The sequence below is a fragment of the Vanellus vanellus genome, assembly GCF_965231255.1.
Source record: "Vanellus vanellus genome assembly, chromosome: 2".
Taxonomy (NCBI): domain Eukaryota; kingdom Metazoa; phylum Chordata; class Aves; order Charadriiformes; family Charadriidae; genus Vanellus; species Vanellus vanellus.
This window is the reverse complement of record NC_138906.1, coordinates 3,884,116-3,906,827: the sequence shown is the minus strand read 5'-3', so window position 1 is coordinate 3,906,827 and position 22,712 is coordinate 3,884,116. Positions and strand designations below refer to the sequence as shown.

The following is a 22,712-nucleotide window of genomic DNA, read 5'->3' as shown; positions in this document are numbered from 1 at the left end:
ATGCTGAGACAGTTGGGGTTGTTCAGCCTGGAGAAGAGAACACTGGGGAGACATTACAGTGGCCTTCCAGGGACCTACAGGAAAGATGGGGGAGTACTCTTTATCAGGGATTGTAGTGACAGGACGAAAGGTAACAGTTTTAAACTGAGAGAGGGTAGATTTAGATTAGATATTAGGAAGAAATTCTTTACTGTGAGGGTGGTGAGGCACTGGCCCAGGTTGCCCAGAGAAGCTGTGGATGCCCCATCCCTGGAGGTATTCAAGACCAGGTTGGATGGGTCTTTGACCAACTTGGTCAAGTGGGAAGTGTCCCTGTCCATGGCAGAGGGGTTGGAACTTGATGATCTTTAAGGTCCCTTCCAATTCTAACCATTCTATGATTCTGTGATTCTACGACGAGTACAAAGAAGGGGCGTGAGGAGACTGGCTCAGAAAGATATTTCTACTTTAGAGTACAGCACATACAGTCTTCAGATGAATCCCAGCCAGGGGGTCGAATGAAAGGAAAATGTTATTTGATCAAGGGAAAGTAGAGGTTAACAATTTCAATCAATCAGAGTGCAAAAATCGCAGTTTGTTGGCATATAATTAAGCAGCAGAAAAGTAGAAAGAATACGTATTAAAACACCTGAGAGAAGTTAAGATGCAGACAAAACTGCCTCCCTGTTCCAAGCTGTCATTTCAGCTAGACTGTGCCCTTCAGAAGATTCAAGAGTTAAAGATTTTACTGAAGTTCCTGGGGGAACAACTTGAAAACCTTATCTGGCCTCAATTCTTCCCAGCTGACTTTACACACTGAACAAAGGTGTCTAAGTGAAAGCACAGACACTGACAGGGCTCCTTCTGTACTCAGTGGAGAGAGGCACCTTCAAAACATCCTGGGATTTTAACTAGGCTGCCATAGCTCTCCAAGGCCACTGAACTCTCTCCTTCAACGCAGATGCAAAAGGTTCCTAGCTTAAATACTGAAACTTGCATGTTTGCAATAGACTAATTAACATAGTTTGCAGGAACTCTGAAAGACCCTGCATGCATCAACACATATTCAAATTTAGCGCCCCACCTCCATGCGCACATGTGTTCACACACACACATGAACACAAACATACCAAAAACTATTATAAAGGTTACCATGAAGTGTTTTATTCTAACAGTTGCTTTCCTCAACACAGAAAAAGACTGGCCATGTATTTGCAGTAAACATTGTTTGTACTGGGACACACCTTATAAGCAGGTATAGATGTTAGAAGTACTTAATGAAGAACTAACAGTATCTTTACCTTAAAATGAGGTAATATCTATACTTAGAAAGAGCACCCCACGCCCAGCTTACATGGCACTATGCAGCATCTTAACCCACCTTGTTTTGGAGAACAAGAATTTGCTGGGCTCGTCCACGCCAGCTGCTGGAATTGGTCAAGAGATTTTGAATATTCACATCTTCACCAACTTCATTTGCTAAAAGCTAAGAAAAAGAGATTAACATCAACAATAAGGCTAGGCTGAAATATATGTGTTGGGGAGAGGGGAGGAAAAGCTGCTCTCTCTAGCAGTAAACACAAAACACTGTACCTATACACAGTGGCCTTTATCACTGGTCTCTGATATCCAGTATCCCGTACAACGTAAGCTCTTTCAGATCATTATCACAATACAGAGTGTTGGTGCTTAGGAGGCATTTGGCTAACATGAATTATTTAATTTTTGAGGTGTGTAATTTGATGTTTGAGTAATATTCTTTGCTTTTTTAAAAATGTGAAGCAGTGTTTTGCTGCCTGCCTATGGAGAGTGTCGAATTGTACTATCTAGCTGTATAGCTGGGTGTCAAACTGTGCTACTTCTGTAAAAAGAGGATTCCAAATTAATCACCAAGGTTTACTAAGCATTACTAACGGTTTTCAATATACGCAATTATTTTCGATATGATGAACACTTAACCAGAAATAAATAAGAACAGAGTAGAGATATTGTCTTAATACACACCCTTGCAATCAGGAATTGAGCCAATCTCTCTTGCACAGTTCCAACACAGCCACATTAATGACAGCTAAAGTTAGTATGAAGAGCATTTAAATTATTTATAAAAAGGTCAGCAGAGTTCTATTTTTAGGACCATATTCTCTACTCTGATCTGCATTGCAGGTCTCTTACGCAAAGTAATGAAACCAAAGGAAACAGAGCACATAGTAACACATTAAAATCCATCATGAATCAAAGAGGAAAAGGTTACTCTGGATGTCACTCCAACAAACTGTTTAAATATATGCTTTAGTTCAAGCGTGGTCTTTAGTCCCATTGACTTCCATGGGACTGAAGCCTACATTAAAAGTAAATACATAATTAAATGGTTTGGAAAGGAGGAATAGGCCTGAACAAGTCAGTCACAAACCTATTTTGCTGAACCGGTATTTTCAAACCTTAAAGAATCTGTACCCATCCTAGCAATAGAAATAGTGGATACGATCATCCAGCTGTGCTGGCAGAGCATGCAATCTGTGTGCCCATGTGCATATCTTTCTAATGCAATCACTGCACCCATGTTTTTCTTACGCCCATACAGTTCACTGGAAGACTTCACGGAAGCTAATCAAAGCTCAAAAGAAAAGAAGCCTCCTTCTGATTTCATGAGAACACACCTCTTGCACAGGATCACAGCCACAGACTGTGTCCTGCAACAGTACCTTTTGGGTCATCTTCAGTTCCTGCTTTGCAGATTGGAGTTGGTTACGATACTCCATCACTTTAAAGTTGGCTGTGGTTAATTTTTCTTGCAATGCTTTCACCTCTTGACTTTCAGCCTTTGAAGAGAAGAATGTACTTGGTAAGAAAAGAATCCTCAGGGAAAACTGAAGTGATTAAGATCCACAGATCCATCAGGAACACAGAATCTTTTTTTCCCAGACCCATGCAAATGCCTTCCCTAATTTTGGGATCATAGAGAAGGTACAAACAGAGCAATTTAGTCACAAAACTAGTGACAGAGATACATCCTTGTCGTAAGGAAAGAAATGCACAATAGGAAAGAAATAAGTATCAGCTTCTGATTTCCTCCCTTCAATTACAAGTCATACCAAGTTTCCTTCTATCATCTTCAGAGTGGATTGCTTGATTCCTGCATCACCACCACCAAGAGAATGTATTTTTTCCACAGCTGTCTGTAGCTGGAAAAAAAATGCATTGTTATTTTAGAGTAGACACAGTGAAGAGCATACCTCCATGAAAGATTAATTAGAAAAAAGTACAACAGCAATTTCAATGATCCCAAATGTTTATTTACTTCAGAAAAGAACCCCAACTTCATTTCCCCTTCTTTTTTAAATACAATCAGTAGGAAAGCATACAATTTCCCTGAAATGCTCTCCAAAGAAGCATGTGTTATTTTACTGTGCAAAAACTTCAGTGAAAATGCCCCTGACTTGCTGAGATGGGATCAGTTATCAAGTATGGAGACTCCTGTGAGATTTTATCACCATAGGTTCATAAAGTAAGTGTTTATATATAAAAATGCAAATAAAGTACAGTAGAGTACAGATCAGGATGTTGTCTCTGGATTTTGGATGACAGTTTACCCACTCTTCAGGAAAATCATAGGATATTTCATAAAAAGCACACAGTTCTATTTACCAGATTAATTTAAAAGGAGAAATCACTATTTAGTAATAATGTTAAGGCTCTTTTTCTTAATCAGGGGTAGTTCTAAGGTAGCATTTCCCAACCTGTGAAGAAAATGTCTTATTGCCTGCCACAGTTTAGCAAGGCAGGCACACAGCCCCTCCTCCCCTGAATCAAGTCCTGTGTTACTTGCAAAGACTTCTTACTGGGCTGGAGTGCCATGAATTTGAAGCTGGAAAAGCTGGGCAATGTTGCTTTAAAGGGCTGAGACTTCATTCTTTGAGGCAGGCAGAAAACCTTGATTATTTCCCTGAATAAAAGAAGGCTCTAAGGAATAGCTTCTTCATTAAAGTGATATCTGGGGAAACAGAAAGTGTACCTCAGGCCCAGCTCTAATGTTACCCCTTCTTTGCAAGGAAATCAATGGTTAGGTCACCCCTTCTACTCAGTTCATAAACCCTTTTAGTCAATGGACTGAGAATGAGAAATTTCAGCTAGTGTTGGCAGCTGCTAGGTCATATTCTAAGGAAATTTTCTGCAAACAACCATTTGCAGTCTTTGTTTACACGTACCATTCTTTGCTACGTGATTGCTCAATCGCTTAATGGCCACACCTTCCATTTTGTTTGTGGGATCATAGTCATGTTAAAACACTTACGATTTACATATTTTTCAGTTTTCATACAAGCAAAGAGCTAACAATTATGTAAAATAACAGTGTTTTCCAGTGGTGAAAGTACATATTGTGATGCATTTGTAAAGTAGCATCATCACAATTCATTTAGCAGAGCTTAAGGTGTCTAGAAGTAGGCATAAATGATGAGACAACTCACAAATTAACACGTTCCCTGTTTTCAGTGTGGGTGTCTCTATAAAGAATGGAGTCTAGTCAATACAATCAGGGAAGTCTAGTCTTCAGCTTACTCTACAGTAGACACCTACATTACACCAAGTGGATGCGCTGACTGCAGACTCGGATTCGATGCCCACTGCTGCACCAGGACTGCCAGTCCTGTCATGTCTAACTGCCCCGCAGGGATGTCTGAGCGGCCAAGTGGCACCTCAGATTGTACTTTCATGCCTGGGCAACCGAATTGCACTTTAGTTGTCTTGGTTCTTTCTACAATCAGTGGGAAAAGATGAGCGTGTCTAAACAGTGATCGAGCTTAGCTTAAGAGTTACTAAAGAGAAGTGAATCACTGCAGGTTTCTGTTTGTGACAGCTCTCCTCTTTCATCACTCAACATTTTTTCAAAGATACCTCCCACTGTCAAACACTGCTTTAATTTTACCCATCTTTTACATCTACATATAGTTCTACAATCCACAAACTTAGCCAGTGACCATCAGTTTAGAGAAGAGCCACACCAAATAAGGTTGTGAGAAAATACAGACCATTGACCAGGACACGGTTTCAGTGGGGTTCACATTGTGGTTCACCTTTACCTCAGATAAGACAGGTTGCTGCATTTGGTTTCGATTTTGATGGTGCTGGTGTCTAAGGACAGATTAGCTCATCTCTGAGGTGTCCATCTCTGCTTTGACCAGCAATTACCATTTCTTGAAAATTTCTGATTGCTTTGAGTTTGATTTCCTTTCCTGAAATGTCTGTGGCCCTTTCTTTCTGGTCAACGTCTGACATATTTTAAGTTCTTCTGCAGTAGCGGATTGTAACCAAGTTGATTTTTCTTTAAATTATTCATGGCTTGCTCCCCTACTTGTGTGATTTTGTAGGTCCCCAGCTACACCTGATATTTCTTAGCCAGCCTGACGACTGTTTGACAAGACTCCTCTGACCAGATCACTCTGGATTTATGCAGGATTTCTCAAAAATTTAATCTACCATTTCTTGATCTTTCAGGTAACTGAAGTACAATTCAGACACATGCATGAGCCGTAATACTAAGTGACTGTGAAAGGTGGACTAAAAATGCATTTGTCAGCATGATAAACATTACCGATCCATTTAAATGATGTAAGGAAGCAAAGCATTAAAAATTATCCAAAATTTTACCAGTATTGTGTAAGGGAGTGCAGTAGTAGCCAATGAACAAAGTATACGTTGACATCAGGGCATGTAATTTTCATTTCAGCAGTCACCTGAGTAAAATTATACTAGCACATATAAACAAGTCGTACTAAATCACAAAAATAAATCTGACTGAGTGAAGATTTGCTGTCTTAAGTGATATAGTTTGCTACTGTCTCACTTCTGGAAGTACTTATGACAAAAACCAGTTTTTATTATGTGGATGAATAAAGCTTAGAAGGATAGACTAATTCATGACTGGTATTAACGAGGTGGGAATGTAAGATATAATGGTATGAAATTTGCTCCTCCTCACACAAAAAAATCAGAAAAATATCATTGTCATACTGTTAGAAAGGCCTCCATGCTTCAAATACAAGTGAACATTCCTAATTGGTATTTCATAAACCTTTCTCTCACTATAACTTACAGATATCCTTTCCTAGTACCTCCTTTCTGCAAAGGTGGAAACAGCTGAGGGCACACATCCCTCTCTCCTAGCAAGGACAGAAATTACAAGAACTCAAAGCAAGGATGGATGCGACAGCAAATTCAAAATGGGAACATGAATTAAACCAGTTTCTACAGCCCCTTTATCCCAAAAGCTGCATTTCGATGTTTTAGCACTCAAAAAGAGAATAAGAAAAATGCCTCACTTCTTTCTCCAGCTCTTTGACTTTGTTATTCAGTTGCTTCACTTTTGCTTTTTCACTCTCAGCCTCAGCAGTTATCTCACGATTCTTTTTGGCCAATTCAACTATTTTAGTAGCTGCAACATCTCCAGCTAAACCAGATGCCCCTGGAAAGTATACATAAAAGCAAAGGACATATCTTACAGGCAAGATTCAGAATAGATGATGCTTTTGTTCTCTGTCCAGTGCACAATGTACTTTTATTGTCTAATCCATTTCTCTCAGAGCTGTGCCAGGCACTTAAATGAACAAGTGAGGGAAAAGAGGCGTCAGTGATTCCAGCTGGAGTGCTTGGTCCTTTGAGTCAGCATCACGTTGTGGCTAGCAAAGCCACATTTCACACTTTTGCAACAGCCACATGTCAGAAGGCCGCAACAGTGGTCACAGCAACATTACTACATAGAAAGGGTAAAGGAGTTTTCTGCTTACTTCTGTGAAGGACAGTTATGAACAGGCTTTTGAGGCATATTACAGAAAAAGACAACACTCTATTTTGCACTGGTTGTTTACAACTGAAGGATTTGCTGAAACAGAGGTGTGAACTTCTCTAGACATCTGTCCTAAAAGGTCAGGCACACTATTACAGTTGGGTCCTGGAAAATGTCCAGGAAATTTCATTGTGCCTATTTATATGTCCCTTGAGATTATACACGGAGCCTTACTGTATTACTCTTTTCATTGCTCTTTTAAACAGATAGTTCATTCACCTCCTCATCAGAGAGGGTTTGATTAGTGTCACGAATAAAGTAATCCCCAGGACTGGCTTGTCTGTCACTTGGCTTTCATTAACATCACATAGGTGGAGAAGAGTTCTTGCACAAGTGCAAAATCAATATGATTGCATACAATGTCTACGGAAACCTCTACCAGCCTGCCATAACAAATCCTCGGTGGGATATATGTGGGTTGAACGTGGCTGTTGTCATTCTTTTTAACTCTTTTATCCTTCTTCAGTGCTCTGAAGTAATGACTTTTCTACTGACATCTGTGAAGATTATGTTCAAAGAACCGTGGTGAGACGCAAGGATCACAGATCACTCTTAAGTAAATTCTGAGTCCCATAAAACCCCTGGAGACATTAAAGGGGCTATGCGGAATATAGGTTAGAACAGAATACGATCCCATGTCACTATTTAAAAACGTTGTAGAGAAAATAATGAATTCGTAATTTTTAAAAGCGTTTCCACTGTTCTTACTGCTTTATCTGATGTGTGTTTCCCCTCTCATCTAGAAGCTATTTTTTCCTTGGTTTTCATAATAAATAACCGCTGCTAACCATCACAGTAAGTACTAAACTAACAAAAGCCAGGCTGGTGCTTCCAGGTGGTGGTCTTCAAATGCATTGCATACATTTAATCAAAGCTTTCAATTTCCATGCAAAGTGGGTGAGTCTCTTGCAGCGATATACATAGGGCATAAGGCAAACTGCCACAAGCTGGCATGCGAGTCAGCCAAAAGAAGCTGCAAGAGCACATCGGCTTCCTGGTCCTGACCCAGTAATACCTTATCATTTCTCCTACGTACAAGCTACAGATACTTTTTAAGAATGAAAGCGTAATTTAAGTGTTACTTAGTTCTGCTTATTGCTGGTTTCCTTCTTCTCTACTAGCTTTGACATCACTGCTGTCCTGAACAACAGTGGCACCCAGTGGAGGAGGTGCAGCCTGCACAATTCAATTTTCAAAGTACACCCGAGCCACTTTAGAAGCTGGACTTTGCATTCAGCCAGCATCCTGCATGTGCTTTATTCAGGCATTCAAATAAAAGGCACCTAAATAAGGAAGTTAACATAGCAGACAAAACTGCAACACTGCTCTTTGAAACTAACAGAAAGTTTTCTAAAATATGATTTCTATGAGTCATCATTTTTTTTTTTTTTACCAATAATAGCAAATTTGCAGAAGATCTGTGAGGAACAGAGATCACTGTGTACCCCAAAAGAGCACTATACTTATATTAAGGCACATATAATTATCAATAACAATATTTTGCACTTTAGGTCTGACCTGTCTGACTACCAGAAGTCATTTGGTTCTTTCAATAGCTCTCTAAAATGGGGACTAGTAGTATCCATATTTTCCAGCTCATAAAACTGAAGGAGAGAGTGAGGCACAGATCTTTAAGCACACACGCCATTCCACATGCAAGTGCTATCATGTCAAACCATTACAAGGAACCTCCCTCTGCAAATAAAGCAAGGAGACTCCTTACACGAGAGAGACATCAATGTTTAGAAAACTCTGTAAATGCAAAGCAGTGTCAGCTTAGGCCCTTGCATGTTTAAGTAGCAACTTTTTACATGTTGACTAAATGCATACCCAGGTGTCTAAGTATTTCCAAAGTTCAGAGCCAAGTGGTTTCAGTGCTGTTGCAAATTACGGCAAGCTCAACAGAGAACAAGTCTCTCTCAGCCGAGAGCTGTATTTTGATTCTTCCTAGCAGAAGCTTATTACAGGAGTGGAAATGGAGGCAACAACAGTACGACTGAAATACTCTTTTTTAGCATAAAGCAGGTAAAGAGACGTCACATGAATATTTCACTGCCAGGAGCTCACAATGAATGTCTTATTCTACCTCTATCGTCATCAGCATCAAACAAACACTGGAAGTAACATAGTGAGAATACAAAGTTACTGTGTTTACCTGACAAAACCAATCTGTCCTCCTGTATTTTTTTCTGGAGCTGCTTTATTTCAAAATCTTTCTCTGTCATCAGTTTGTATAATCTGCAGTTCTCATCTCGGACCTCTCGAAGCTGATCCTGGAGCTGCTCATTCTCAATCTCAAGCAACCTGTGAAAAAATAAGCCATAATGGCAAATGTCACTGCAATGTGCTGTATATGTCACTGTAGTGTGCTTCAAATAGATGCTTCCAGAAATAAAATAATGAGACGACTGTATGCTAGATGAGCTGAGCTTACCAGGAGTAAGTTTACTGAATTAAGTAGAACATCCTAAACCTCAGACCAGCATACAAGCTGATGATCTGATCTATTCAGTTAACTTATTTCTTCTTCAAAAATTATGCACTTCCTTGTGTTGTCTGGGGCAAAACATCACAGCACAGTTATCTTTTCAGTGCTCTTGAGGTCACTGAATAGTCTCGTCTCATCTCAGTCTTACTTATCTGGTTCCTCAGAGGAAACCAGGCAAGTTGTGCACCATTCAGCATCCGTGACATTCAGGCTTTACTATATATACTTACTGAAGCCAAAAGAAGCCAACAGAGCATCAACTACAAAAGCTGCTATGGAGGTTCTTTCTTTAAAATGGAATGCTTCACAGCAATTCACAAAAGACCAATTTCCTGTGTCCTCATCTGATTTTCCTGGAATCCCACCAGGACGGACTGGCATCAGTTTGTATTGTTAATGTTGCTTTTTGGAATTCATTTAGTAACAAAGAATAGCAAAAAGCCTTCTGAACAGGAGGAAATGGCCTTGCTTCTCCTATTCTTCAGTACATTTAGTAACATTTATGGGTTTCATCTCTAAGACATCCAGAGAATTAATAACTTTAATCTCTTTGCTGTCCTTCCATGATAGTTGCTTTGAGTGTAAAATCTAGAAGTTAAGGCCTCGGGGGCTCAATTCAATTGTGGGCACTCGGGCATCTATTTGAGACGCCCCAGGATTATCTGAGCCCTCTACATGAGCGCAGCAGCCACGAAGCAGGGTTCCTGGGAAAACTTCTGGGGCCCAGAGAATCAAGCGCATCTCAGACAGCACTTGCCACCCATGTGTAGATATATGAACCAACCCCAAGAATTACTAACATTACTCATTATCTACAGTGTGACCCTGAATGTCTACATTTTGGTGACTTAATCCAGCATAATATCCCACCCCTTTGGCCTATAGACTGATTGCTCCAGACTACAACAGAAGTAGGTAGCTTGGATGATCACAGGGTTTTGGATAATGTCCAGTTGTTACAGTATATACCTGTGGCTATAGAGATATCCGCAGGCAGACAAGTCAGCTACCTGAACAGTCACCTAAATCTTTTATGTTCAAAAGTTTTATCAAGCTTTTTGCTCTAACTGGACTTTGGAGCTCTTAAATGCATGCTCCATATGCACATGTCAGAATAAATGACCCCTTAGAGCACGGCCATAAACAACACAGTGAATTTATGACATGATTCACAATCCATAATTAAGCAATGCACTTCTGTTTCAAAGCTGCAAATCAAAGAGAGATCAAAGGCAGCTGTTTACAAAGGAGAAGAAAGAAATCAGTAATCTGAGCAGAGAAAAGGCAAAACTGTATTATTCCCACATGTACCACTCACAGAAGTGAGCAACAAAACTGCAGATTTAGAGACACATGGACAAAAAGATTTTTAACAGTTGGGGAATTAACATGAAAAAATGGTTCTAAGCTCTTAACACACCTGATCACCGATGTCTTCCTCAGAGCTGGCTTCCAGGTCTTGAGAAAACGCACTTACAGTAGGATGGACAGAAATCCCAACTGCACAGAGCTGGGGTCGCCTCTGAGAAACTTCCCCTCGTGACTCTACACATTACAAAGGAGGCAGCAAGTTCTACCCAAGTGGCTCAGCTACAGAAAGTCAGCCAAAAGAAACAGGCTGCAGAAAGGCAACGTTTTTCTCTCTAGTTCAAGGAAACAGAGCCAAGGGAAGCTTGTGAGTGAGGACTATGACTGAAATTCAGGTAAGCGTCTTTCCCAACTCTGTTACAGATTCTCCTTGTGACGGGGAAAATCACTTAATCTTAAATACACCAAACAGAGCAGGGAGGATAAAGTTACAGGAAAAAAAAAAAAAAAAAACCAAACCAAAAAAAAACAGAAAGAGAGAAATGTCAGCTAAACACTTGCCTAAACAATATTTGGGAGTAGGACAGGAGGAAGGAAAAAAGAACTCCCAAGGCTCAGAGGAAGAGAGACTTCTGAGAGAAGAATGTTTTCCAAGCGCTGCTATAAACAACACTCACATGCTGAAATCACTGACACTGAAGACCATATGGAGTCCTGTTATTCTGGAATAAGTTTCTAATGTGTTGTCATGGGAATACTGCAAAGTACATCCTGGTGAATCCCTTCCAGAAGCAAATCCTGCCCAGATTTGATACACTCATAACCACTCTTTTGCTGAACACAGACGTACATAAGCAAAGAACAATCCAGAAAAATCTGCTACACCTGCCATGTCAAATGGGGACTTTTAACAGTCAGTGCCACTGAAAACAGAGGTAAGTAATAGCTCTTGAATTACTCAGACCTAAACTACTGAACCACAAATGGCAGAGAACTGCTGGTACTCTCCTCTGCTTTGCACCTCAGAGCATGCACACTGCAGCAGGGTGTGCTATGGGAGCAGCAAAGCCCCTCTCCTCCACCAGACAAATCTGAACTGTGGGAACCAGTCTCCCTCTCTGTTATTAAAAAAATTTAAAAAAATCAGATCTCCATAGTAACCTTCTATATACTATCAGAACAAAACGTTGAAGTGAATAGGACAGCTGGTGGAGGTCAGATCAGAATACACTGGCAAATCAGACAGACAGGGTGAGGGACCTATATGTGAAGAAGACAATGTATGGTGCAATGGTGAGAGCACCAGTTTCTAGAAGGTCAGCTCTGTTTCAACAAAGACTTCCTTTGCAGCATGAACACCACATTTCCAAAAGCACCTGAAAGTTTCAGTGGTTCATTCCTGGGCTCCTTGCACGTACACGGAAACTCTGCTGCAGCTTATGCACTTGGGTGTTTAAGGAAGCAATCATCAGGAACAAGCTGAGAAGGGAGCTGCCCAGAGTCACCAAGAGGGAAGATCAGCACTTAGGGCCTGATAAACCTTGGTTAGAGGCTTGATAAACTTTGGTAAAGGTGCCCTTTCCCACTCCACATTCTGGGAGGGGAAACTGCCTCAAAGGTATAACTAACTGTGGTTTTCCACCCATGATCTGCTAGTTTTGGCAAAGCTGCCAACTCCTCCTTCCTGCCCCTGTATCACAATACATCACCCCATTGTGGTGCCAATAAAACAGTCTGTGGGGCTTAAGCTTTAAACTGGATTACTGAAATGACTTGACATAAAAGTACCCTTGCCCCAGAAAGTGAATCCAGGTTCCAGCAAACTGCCATATCAGCACAGTTGCAAGTGGGGAGGCACAAGCAGAAATTTCTTCAGCTGGCTTCACCACTAACTCAGAGCAAATCCCTGAATAGCCAATGCTGTAGTAACTGCAGACATCTTTGGGACATGTCCAACTGTTCTAGTTTGTAAAAAAAAAAATAAAAAATAATTGGGTCAGAAGGAAAGACTGACTATATCCTAGGAGGAAGATGAATGATCAGAGCTGGGGGTTTCAAATCTCTGCTCCAGTAAATTGAATTATGCACTCATCTACAAAAACAAGATTAAGGGAGATCCACACCAGAATGTCCTATGTCCTGGTAATCCAGATGCTACCCTAATGGGTGACCTAAGACCCAAACCCCTGTCCCCAGTAACATTTAAGATGCTACCTTGTATAACCCTGTCAAGTATCTTAACTAAATCAGGCTATATTGTAAAGATAGCCAGGGGAACACTTTTCTGTGCAACAGGCCTTTGGCTTGCACCCATTAGTTGCTTTGCTGTTATCTGTCTTTGGAAATTATTCATGTAAGGAACCTGTTTGTTTGCAAGGCTAGGCAGGAACTAACTAACAGTTCAGAGGATGTTAGGGATCCTGAATAACTGGATTTCGTCAGATAGTACCTAGCTGCCCCTAGCATGGAGCCCTTAATCCCTCTGTCCTTCTGCTCTTCATTTGTTAAAACACTGATAATAAAGAGCACATCACAATGCTCTGACGAGAAACACGTTAGGGACAGTAAGAGTCTTCTCAGGATAATGAAAGCCCAATATGTGAAGGCAGAAAGTGCCCTGTCAATATGAGTTTCATAAGTTCATATGCAAAATACACTGCTGTGACTTCCTGAAGGAACGGTGCTACTACACCTTTACCTTTTGCTGTCATCTTCATTTACAGGTTGTCCTGTTTCAAACAGGTTTAGATCATTTGGGATTCTGAAAGCCTCCTGTGCGTTGCCATTATCACCCTTCTGACTGTTCTGCTTTTCTTTCTTCCTCTCCATTAAATTCTGCAGCCGCCTTCGCTGTTGTTCTTGATAAGCCTTAAACTGGCTTTTAAAATGTTCATTCACTTTTATGTTTGACTCCATTGTTTACTAAAAGCATAACAAGAAGAAAATAAAAAGTGACAGAGAGCAGAGACCAACATTGCTTTGAAAAACATCCTCTTCTAGCAGTTGCTTTGCAGTTTTTCCTCACTGACCTCTGCACAGTCTCCCTGTCACCTGCTCCTCTCAGCCACTGTGCTCTTCAGCCCCTCTGCCTTGCTTCAAGTGCCTTTTTCTATAAATGGCTTTCAAACAGTCTTCAAAAGAGTTTTTGGGTCTTTTTCACTCTAGCATTCAAAAAGCAATGTTTTAAACCACATTTGTTTAAATAAAATTTTTACAGAAGAGCAAGTTGGGGTGAAATCCAAATGAATGTAGCAACCATATTATATTGACTAAAGGGAACATAGGCTGTTTGTGACCCAGGTCCATCCAGCCTTCCTTTCTGCATTTCAAAGAAAGGTGCAGATCCCCCCATTTTGGGGTTAATGTGGGACTGACAGAGGAAGAAAGATTTCTGTTTATCCTAGTGCTCCCTTTGGGCACTAGACACCCAGATTGTGGCTGACATCTCTCCCCCAAATTTCTAAGCATTAGGCGATAACATTAAAGTGATAATATTGTTACCCATTTAAATGTCTAGAGCTTTACTTAGTGTGACTAAAGACGATCAGCCTTCTGATGTATTCCAGCCCCCTCTCCTTCTGTTTGACATTTACTGTCAGCAAAAAACCTAGTGCACCTTTGGTCTAGTAAAAACAAGCAGTAAAAACTTTCAAAGGCACGCCCTCCACTGAGTAATTAACGCAGGTCTTTTCTCACACTAAGGCAGCAATCATCCTAATAAAGTGCCAAAACACACGCTGTGTGCCTGTATGTCCTACATGGGCAGAGATGCATTGCAAGCAGCTTTGCTTCCACCCCTGCCTATGGTAAACCACGGGTGTGGACAAGGTGCAGTAAGGACTGACAAGTGCAAAGAGCAGAGTCCGGTCAGCCCCTGGGCCTCGTGGGTATGAGTGACGACCTGGGGGCAACCTTTATCCCTCTGGCCTACCTGGACACTGACCCCAAACCTGGCGCAGAGGGATCTGCCACAGAGCCACTGCGTGGAGAGAAGGGGTTCCCTCTCTTCCCTGCCCAACGCTCACCTTGCCCTGCGGCCTGGCCGTGCCTGACAAGGCCGCACTACCTCCCCCACCCCCGAGCCGGTGGCCCAGCGCCTTCCCCACCTCCCTGCCTACCGAAACCGCCTTCCCCGGCCCCGAGGGCAGCGGGAGGGTCCCCCCGGCCGGCGTCTCCCGCCGGTTGCCCGCCTGGGCAGGGCCCGGCCCAGCCGCTCGGGCTCCGGCTGCCGCCGCCAGCTGGGCCGCAGCCTCACGCCGTTCCCATAGCAACGGCGCCAAGGGCAGGGGAAGGGCAGGGCCGCGCATGCGCCGTGTGTGGGAGGACGCCGCCGGCGGGGCGGGGCGGGGCTCCCACCCTTCCCCTCAGCCCCCGCCGCCATGACAGTTCCCCTCAGCCGCTGCTTTCCCGTAGCGTTTGCCGGCCGCAACGCCTCCCCTTTCAGCAGAAAGCCCGGCCTCTCGGGGTTACGGCGGTGACGGGAACGGGGCTGCTCCTTATCCCGCTCCACGCTGGGGAGGAGGGCAGTTACAGGAAAAGGCCTCTGAGCGATGGAGGGGCGTCTCTTCACCCCCTCCCCAGCTCCACCCCGGTGAGGGAGACCTGTGAGAGAAGCAGTCAAGTAAAGTGCTGTACCGGCTGGGAATGCCCTTTCCAGTACCATCGCACCCCCTCAGGTGATTTTTATTCAGATATATAAGCTCAACCCATCCGTCCGCAGGAGGCTGCATGCACAGGGGGAGCCCCCCCCCCAAATCCATAGCCAAACACTCGTTATCTGCAGTGCTCACACGTTTATTCATATTTCATCTCCCGCTGCTCTGTACATGTCACACACAGAGGTGCAGTATCTACCCTGCAGTATTTATTACAAAGAGACATCATACTGTCACCATGGAATGTAAGCTAATAGGAGAAAATGAGGTTTTTACAAATTGGCTTTATCAACACATTTATTTTTGTGACTGCTGTTGGAGATACAAGGGGTTCGAGTGTCAAGTAACAGTGGCAATTTACAGAGAAGGGTTTTAACACCTCATTGAGGATGATGAGGGCTTTTCAGATTTAAGTGTTTTAAAATTTCTGTAGGGAATGATACTGCAGGAATCTGAGCTAGATCATACACCTTAACAAAAAGCATTAGAACACCAAATCAAGGTTTAGTTTTCACAATATGTATTTTAAAGGTTACATTTAAATGTTATTCAGAAGAACACTGTAAATAAAGTTACAAAATATAGTAATCCAAGAGTCTGAAAATCTATAGCAAAAATAGGGAGCCTGTGTCTTCATTAACAATGAATAAATATAACTTTTAAATAGCTGCAACATACCAAATACTTATCTCATGCCTTAAATAAAAAAAAAAAAAAAAATAGATGTTTATATCTCTCTCAATATTTTAGAAGTCATCTAGTGCTACTGGAAGCTTCTGAATTACAAAGCTGGAGGCTGACAAATATACAGGATAGAAAATGGCAGCAAAGCATCGACAACACTATTTTACAGACGTTCTGCCTGAGGCCTACCAGAAGCTAGTTCAGATTTTGTGGTTTTGGGCAACGGCAGCAAAAAGGAGTCACCAATTTTAGGACTGAGTTGGAAGTCGAGGGGAAGATAAAGGGATTGTACTCTACTATATCCCCTAAAAACTGGGATATGGCAGTGTCAATCAGAAAGAACCAGATCCTGATAACCCGCTCCCCAGGGTGCAATCATTTAGGCTGCCAGCTTCAACACAGTGTACCATACACGAAATAGATATAGGGCAATTCTCTAATACCATGTATTTTTTTTTTTTTCTCAAGAACCCCTCGATATGAGGTTTGTAGCTGCAGTACACAGGCTACCACCAGGAGAGAGATTTCGGTCATCTTTCCATTATTCCTTGGGCTTCACCACATACTCCCGAAACATTGAATACAGCACACCTACAAGACAAATATAAACCCAGTTAGAAAGCTGGATTAAATAGGAAATAATGGGTTTCAAAATCTGAACAGTAAGAGAGAAATAGAAATAATGTTTCTCTTCCTCTTCAGCTCTTTTAAAAAAAAAAAAAAAAAAAAAAAAAAGAGTGGTGATGAACACTACAAAGTTCTTCATATACAGAGAAAGAGGATAGGAAAATATACTGTATATGAGAATGCAGATCCTCAGCCAATTCTATTTTGCTTTGCATTTAAAGTCAAGCTTTTCTGTTGTACCTTCTGGGAATAAAGTATAGACAAACAGTGTTTTGTGGGATATTCCAGGCCTGAAAATACCACCATAGGCTATGCAAGCTGATTTTCTAGTGCATTAAATTCAGAAACAGCAACATATTTACAAGGGAAAATATTAACATCAGATAGTCTTTGGTTTTTTTTCTTTGCCTCCAATTTAACCACCTGCAGAACCCCAAATACTTCCCACGTCTAAAAGTATTCCAAACTTCTACTCTCAAAACTAGTGCAGTTTAATATTGAATATGTGTACTTAAACATCAAATTACTCTAGGAAGGCTGAGCAAACACCAGTAATGAGCATAAACATCCTGAAATATAATGGCCTGGACACTTGCACCCCGAGGATATTTTGTGCACGCTGTATTATGCACAAGGAGAAGATATGCAAGAGGTTCTCCATGGTTCACCAGTGCTGAGGACAGCCTCTCCCCTTCGGTACGTACCACACGTTATCGCTCCCACAACGAAGCCCTGGGCTGCCACACGCATGTGAATCAGGTGAAGCGACATTTTCATGTCACCTCTGTGCTTCAGTCTGTACAGCCCATAGCCAACCACCACGGCGAAGCCAGCCATCCCTACAAGACAAGGAGTCTTGTGAGTCAGTATCCAAGTCACCAAGATGTCTGAAGTAACACCCTGAAATCCTGGAAATAATCACATTTTGATCTAATCACTCTGTTTTCACGTAGATGGCAAATCTTGGCCTGTCTACTGTTTTTACTCGAGCGCCATCTCATTTAATGCTCAAGTCAGTGCAGAGAAGAGTGAGAGATTTCCACTACTGTGAAAATGCCACAGCAGTCGCTTGAGGTGTCAAAGAGTTTCTTGGATATTTTTCAGAAAGCGCAAATGCTGCTTGCGCCCTTTCCTGGAAGGAAGCTCACACCCAGGAACACCGCTCGGCTGCAGCTGGGACACTCGGCGTGTAGATGCACCCTGACGTATGCACCGGTCTGCTGAGGTTGCTATTTTGGGTGCTGTCATGGTTGGCTGGATTTCACTGGGTCAGAACAAGTCATACGTTATTTGTCCCGTGCTGTGGAGAAGAGAGGTTCAGCAAGGTCTCTTCCACAGGGCTGGGGCTCACTTTTAGTCCTTCAACAGACCCAACGCAGCCCTGGCTGTGCCAGCCCCAACCTGCGCACACCGATGCTCTCACACAATACAGAGCAGAAACGCACAAAATTTCCCAATCCCATCCACTGCATTCCATATTTAGGATGATTATTTACATAGTTCAAAGGAAGCTGCCAAGTTTTAAGTGTTGTATATATTTTACTGCCGAGAGCCCAGACAGCTTGTTTCCCTGAACAGGAGTGTTACCAGTTCCACTTGTGAAGCCGTAAACCCTCACTTCACTGGTGCATGATCCACCCAGTAGCTTCAATTAAATACCAATTAAGAGTTTTAGGGCCTTCAAACTAGCTCCAACACAGGTGGGAGATAAGTTCTGCCAATCTGCTTGGGAGAACTTGAACTTGCGGAGGTGGTAGTACACTCTGGCGAGATGGAGAGCAAAGTCCTGTGACCCGTGAAAGCAGTGACAGCGATCTGCTGGCAAACGCTTGAAGCAGTTCACCCTAAGTGACCCCACTGCTCTCCATTTAAGGTGGCTGGAAATCAAAACGTGTCTCATGTCAGAGGCAGTTCCTGATGGGAGGAAAGTTCTCAGGATGACCATGACTGATCCTCTCTCCCCTCGGAGGCTTTTTCAGGGTCTTGGCAGAGAGGCTGAGAACTTTAACAACCTCCTCAAGCTACAGTACCACAAAACCTACTAAAAACTGGTATTTTAAACAGAGGGATGGCAGGAGAGAAGGGTGAAATGTTTAGCAGTCGGGCTGTATTTTAGATACTTCTGGTTTGTATTTTGTTAGCTTTAAAGTCACTTTGTAGTGATCACATATTTCCAGTAACTCCAAAACAGCTGCAAAACACACTCCTTACCACCTAACAGGATCACCGGAACATGCTTCTTAAGCTCACCTAAATGGCCTTTCAGGGTTTGTTTGGTTTCTTCCCTTGTAATTGTAGGTTCTGGATTTTCCATTTAAGACAAAAGGCCTCACTAATTGCCCTTTTTCTTGCAGAACAAATACCATTCCAGGCCAGAGGAGTACTGCTGTCACCACAGAGAAAGCCTATTGGAGGAAGTAATTTCAATGTAATTCCCCATTCCCAGGAAAACGGTGAGCTGCGACAGTGTTTACCATACTGATTGCCCACAAAGAGAAAGAACTAAATAACCACATTCCTTCATCTTTAAACTTACCAATGGGTACAAATGGCGTCTCTTTAAATTTTCTTAACAGCTTCGATGTCTGGCTGGTGTCAGTCTCATACTCGGTGAAAACGGATTCCTGACCGGATGACATGGTGGCTGCAAAGACAAAGAGTCTCTCTTCAGGTTTTAGAAACACCAAGTTCAGAGAACTTTTAGAAAAAGAGAATCCCTTGTATATTCCACCCATCACAAATGCCCACGTAGTGAGGTACAAGCACGAGAGCTAGACTCAAGCTGATGAGAGACATACAGATGATTTAAATCAAGTGAAGTGTTGGGAAGCAAGATCATTGCACACTAGTAGAGGTAAGGACAGGAGGAAAAAAAGAAGTAGTGAAACAACAAATTCCTGCCACCCATTTTCACACCATTTCAGAAGCGACTGAAAGCTTTGGTCACTGCCTGCCTTTCTTTGTCAGCCTTCCATCCTCCACCACACCGCTTGGCTTTCACAGGCTATTTCTTAACAGCCGCTCTGACCTCAGAAAAGTTTATTCCTCCCCTTTTGCTCGCTGCCAGGAGTGGCAACCGAAGCACTCTGGGTGGAACGCACAAACCGCTGTGGAAGGTCAGCACCTTGTCAGCCCCTACTACGGCCGATCCTGCTTCGTTCACCACTGCAGCAGAGTTTCAAACTCCCGCTGGAGAGCACGGAGTGTAAAACAGCAGCTGCCGAGGAGCCAGAGCGAGCCTTGAAGCCCTCAACAGGCAGAGACTCATGTGGGGACACCTCAGGAAGATGAGCAGAGCTTTCATTGCGGCACAGGTGATTTCTCACCTGTCCCCAAGGAGAAAAAAAAAAAAAAGCAGCAGCAAGAAGGGCTCTACACTCATCATCACCCAGCAAGACCACATGACAAAATTTGCCAGCTTGTCCCACTGTCCCTGTCACAGGTTACACCAAGACCCATTCCTTCTCCAGTGCCTGGCATAGCATCATTCTTCAATTAGTGCCCGTTTCTGCCAGCACAATTAGCCCAGCAACATCACAAAGGTCTCTGCTAGAAAAATCTCTACTGGTTTTATTCCAGTTTTACCATCAACGCACTTGGCAGCAAAATACAGCTCGGCCTCCCGGGGAAGCACCCTAAGCTCTTGAAATTGGGCAACAGGAATTTAATTAAACGCGGGCTAGCGAACACATGCGAGAGATGCGTTTCAACCGCGGCCGTGTTCCCTGGTTACGCGGCATTTTGTGCCCATCCGTTTCAGCAGGCTGACTTGGTTTTGTTAAACTCCACGTGCAAACCGCCTCCTCTGCAGGCCCAAGGATTTGGTCTCTCAGTGCCTGCTACAATTACCCTTATTTGCTAAATATGTTATATTTTAGCCCAGCTCATTCAGAGAAGGAAACATGAGAGCGCCCCAGGCGAGGTGGAGACAGCCAGAGGTGAGCCTTGCACGGGAAAAGGGTATCGAGGAGTGAATCCATTCGTCCACTCCAATAGGTTCCCGCGACCTTCAGCTCTGACACGGGTGGGCAAAGTGACAGATCCCAGCGTCCCTCCGGGTAAGGGGGTGGCCGTGGCCCCCCACCAGCCCGTCTTTCCCCCGCCCAGACTCGCACCGGGCCGCTGCCCTGCCCCAGCCCCAGCCCCAGGTCCCCGCACCCCACACCGGGCCTCAGCCCTACGCCAGGCCCAGGCGCCTCCACCCCACACAGGGCCTCTGCCCCTACGTCTGTCCCGAGCGCCTCGCCCGGGGTCTCTCCCGGACCCATGGCTCCCGGTTTCCCCCGTTCCGATCCCCCCCGGGATCCCCCGGCCCTCACCACGCCGCTGCTGCCGCTCCCCCTCTATCGATCCCGATACCGGCCGGCGTCTGCTGCGCCTGGCCCCGCCCCCCGGCTCTTATTGGCCGGGTTGGCTCCGCCCCCTCCGCGTTGGCGCCCGCCGGCCCCGCCGGAGAACCACAGCTCCCAGCGTACCGCGCGGCAAGCCCCGCCCACCGCCAGCCAATCCGGAGGGGGGACCCTCATGCCGCGTCCTTATATGGTCAGGGGGAGGGGAAGGACGTGACGTCACCTCGGGCGCCCAGTTTGGGGCTCTCTGCATTGCGACGGGGGCGGAGTTGGGGGCGGAGCGGGGGTGGTGGCGCCTAGCCCGCCCCGCCGTTAGGGGGCGCTGCGGGGTGGGGGACGGAACTCGGAAACGGGCAGCTGGAGGAGGCCATACCCGAAGTGGGGGGGCCTTCCCCCTCCCCCGAGCGTGGCTGCGTTACGGAAGCGTATTCTCAAAATAGTCAATAGTAATTAGTGTTGAGAGGCTATGGGTACATTCTCACGGATAATGAAGATTCTCTTTGAATCTGTCAAGGATAAATTACTAAAAGAACTCCCAATCAAGGAAAGCAAGTATTGTTTTTATCATCTCACTCTGGAGATGAAACATCCTGGAGCATTCGAGCATCCGGACCTTGGAAATGCTACTAATCTGTGTGTTTTGAAAAGTTTAGCCAACTTGGCAAAAAAGTGAAAAATCTGAGTGTCCTAAGCTGGACTACCTTCATTATAATACTAAAAATCACACCCATAGGTCAAGAAGACCCTGGCCCAGGTGAAGACCCTTCCTCTGAGCACCTGTAGTAGCTATAACTCGGTTGTACAATAATATGTAAATTACTAACCAATCAAATATAGATAGGAGGTGCTGATTTTATAAAACGTGTATATAAACCGCACCGAGAGTACTGTTTGGGGTGCTTGATTCATGTTGAACCACCAAGCACCCAGCCTTGCGCAACTCTGAAATAAATAATGTTTCATCCTGGCGTGTGAGATTGGCTATTGCACAGGAGGTAACAAATCCATTTTTTCAGAGAACAACAGGGCAGGAATAATTTGGGTTTGCAAAACATGGAGACTCTGGCTTGGACTCAGCGACTTGTTTCACTCTCAAAAGTGGGGGTTTAGGCTGCAGTTTGCAGGATGGAAAAGCACCCTACAGCTTTTTCGGCAACTTGGTGGCTTTTCACTTCAAAAACTTCTCATGTCAGTATAAACCCACACTTTGACATCAGGTCTTTAGCAGAGGGCAAAATCAGAGCCTGTTTTTCCCTTGGTCTGATCTTCTTTTTCCTGCCAGTGGTTTGTCTCATTGACTATTATTTCCTGAATTTCAGCTTTTAAGCAGAGCTGGCTTCACCCCCACTGTATGCGAAGCAGTGGATTTTGAAGCCCAAAGACAACCTAGAAATTGCTCCTGACTTTAAGCGAACTGGTCTCTGGTGCAGGAGGAAAAAGCCCCTGGAATCCTGAAGATGCCTAAAACTCTCCCCTAAGCCCAGGGACAGCTCGTCAGACCAAAACAGCAAAGAAAAGTCCTTTTTCTGAAAACTCTGCCCAGTTTTGCAGTGCACTGTTGCAGTGTTTGTGACTCCCCATCTCCGAGCACGGGGGGAAGCAGAGCCGCTGCTCCTGCAGGGCTGCTCGCAGCTGACATGCAGCATTTTCGGCAGTGTAAAAGAAAGTGGCTCAGGTAACCATTTTTTAATTCCACTGTGTCTCTCTAAATGTGCTTCCCATTACTGGTAATCTGGTTATTTTAATTGCCAAAGCCATTAGAGCTCTACAGAGTCTGAAAG

General features: G+C 43.8%; 2 protein-coding genes across 2 annotated transcripts in view; both read right to left on the bottom strand.

The window, feature by feature from the left end:
* Positions 1–13,578, bottom strand: part of CCDC13 (coiled-coil domain containing 13) — a gene marked incomplete at its 3' end in the record, with an annotated part of 35,598 nt that extends 22,020 nt beyond the window's left edge. The window contains exons 1-6 of the mRNA XM_082499354.1: positions 13,315–13,578; positions 8,976–9,124; positions 6,297–6,439; positions 3,072–3,161; positions 2,682–2,798; positions 1,361–1,465 (exon numbers count right to left, since the gene is read on the bottom strand). Coding sequence (XP_082355480.1) covers positions 1,361–1,465; positions 2,682–2,798; positions 3,072–3,161; positions 6,297–6,439; positions 8,976–9,124; positions 13,315–13,532 — 822 coding nt within the window. The 5' untranslated portion in view covers positions 13,533–13,578. The remainder of the gene's footprint in view (positions 1–1,360; positions 1,466–2,681; positions 2,799–3,071; positions 3,162–6,296; positions 6,440–8,975; positions 9,125–13,314) is intronic.
* A 1,972-nt stretch (positions 13,579–15,550) lies between these two features.
* HIGD1A (HIG1 hypoxia inducible domain family member 1A) lies at positions 15,551–20,946 on the bottom strand. Its single transcript, XM_082499672.1, has 4 exons — positions 20,902–20,946; positions 19,119–19,226; positions 17,287–17,421; positions 15,551–16,546 (listed from the first exon to the last, which is right to left on the bottom strand). Exons 2-4 carry the CDS (start codon positions 19,219–19,221, stop codon positions 16,497–16,499), a joined length of 288 nt encoding a protein of 95 aa, XP_082355798.1. The 5' UTR covers positions 19,222–19,226; positions 20,902–20,946; the 3' UTR covers positions 15,551–16,496.
* Between the last annotated feature and the right edge of the window lie 1,766 nt (positions 20,947–22,712).

Bases quoted from the DNA above. Each gene is read 5' to 3' on its own strand.
- HIGD1A (XM_082499672.1), bottom strand. From the start codon at position 19,221: ATGTCATCCGGTCAGGAATCCGTTTTCACCGAGTATGAGACTGACACC. The intron at 17,422-19,118 runs GTAAGTTTAAAG...CTTGTCTTGTAG, and splicing joins GACGCCATTTGTACCCATTG to GGATGGCTGGCTTCGCCGTG. The intron at 16,547-17,286 runs GTACGTACCGAA...TTTGTCTTGTAG, and splicing joins TGTGGGAGCGATAACGTGTG to GTGTGCTGTATTCAATGTTT.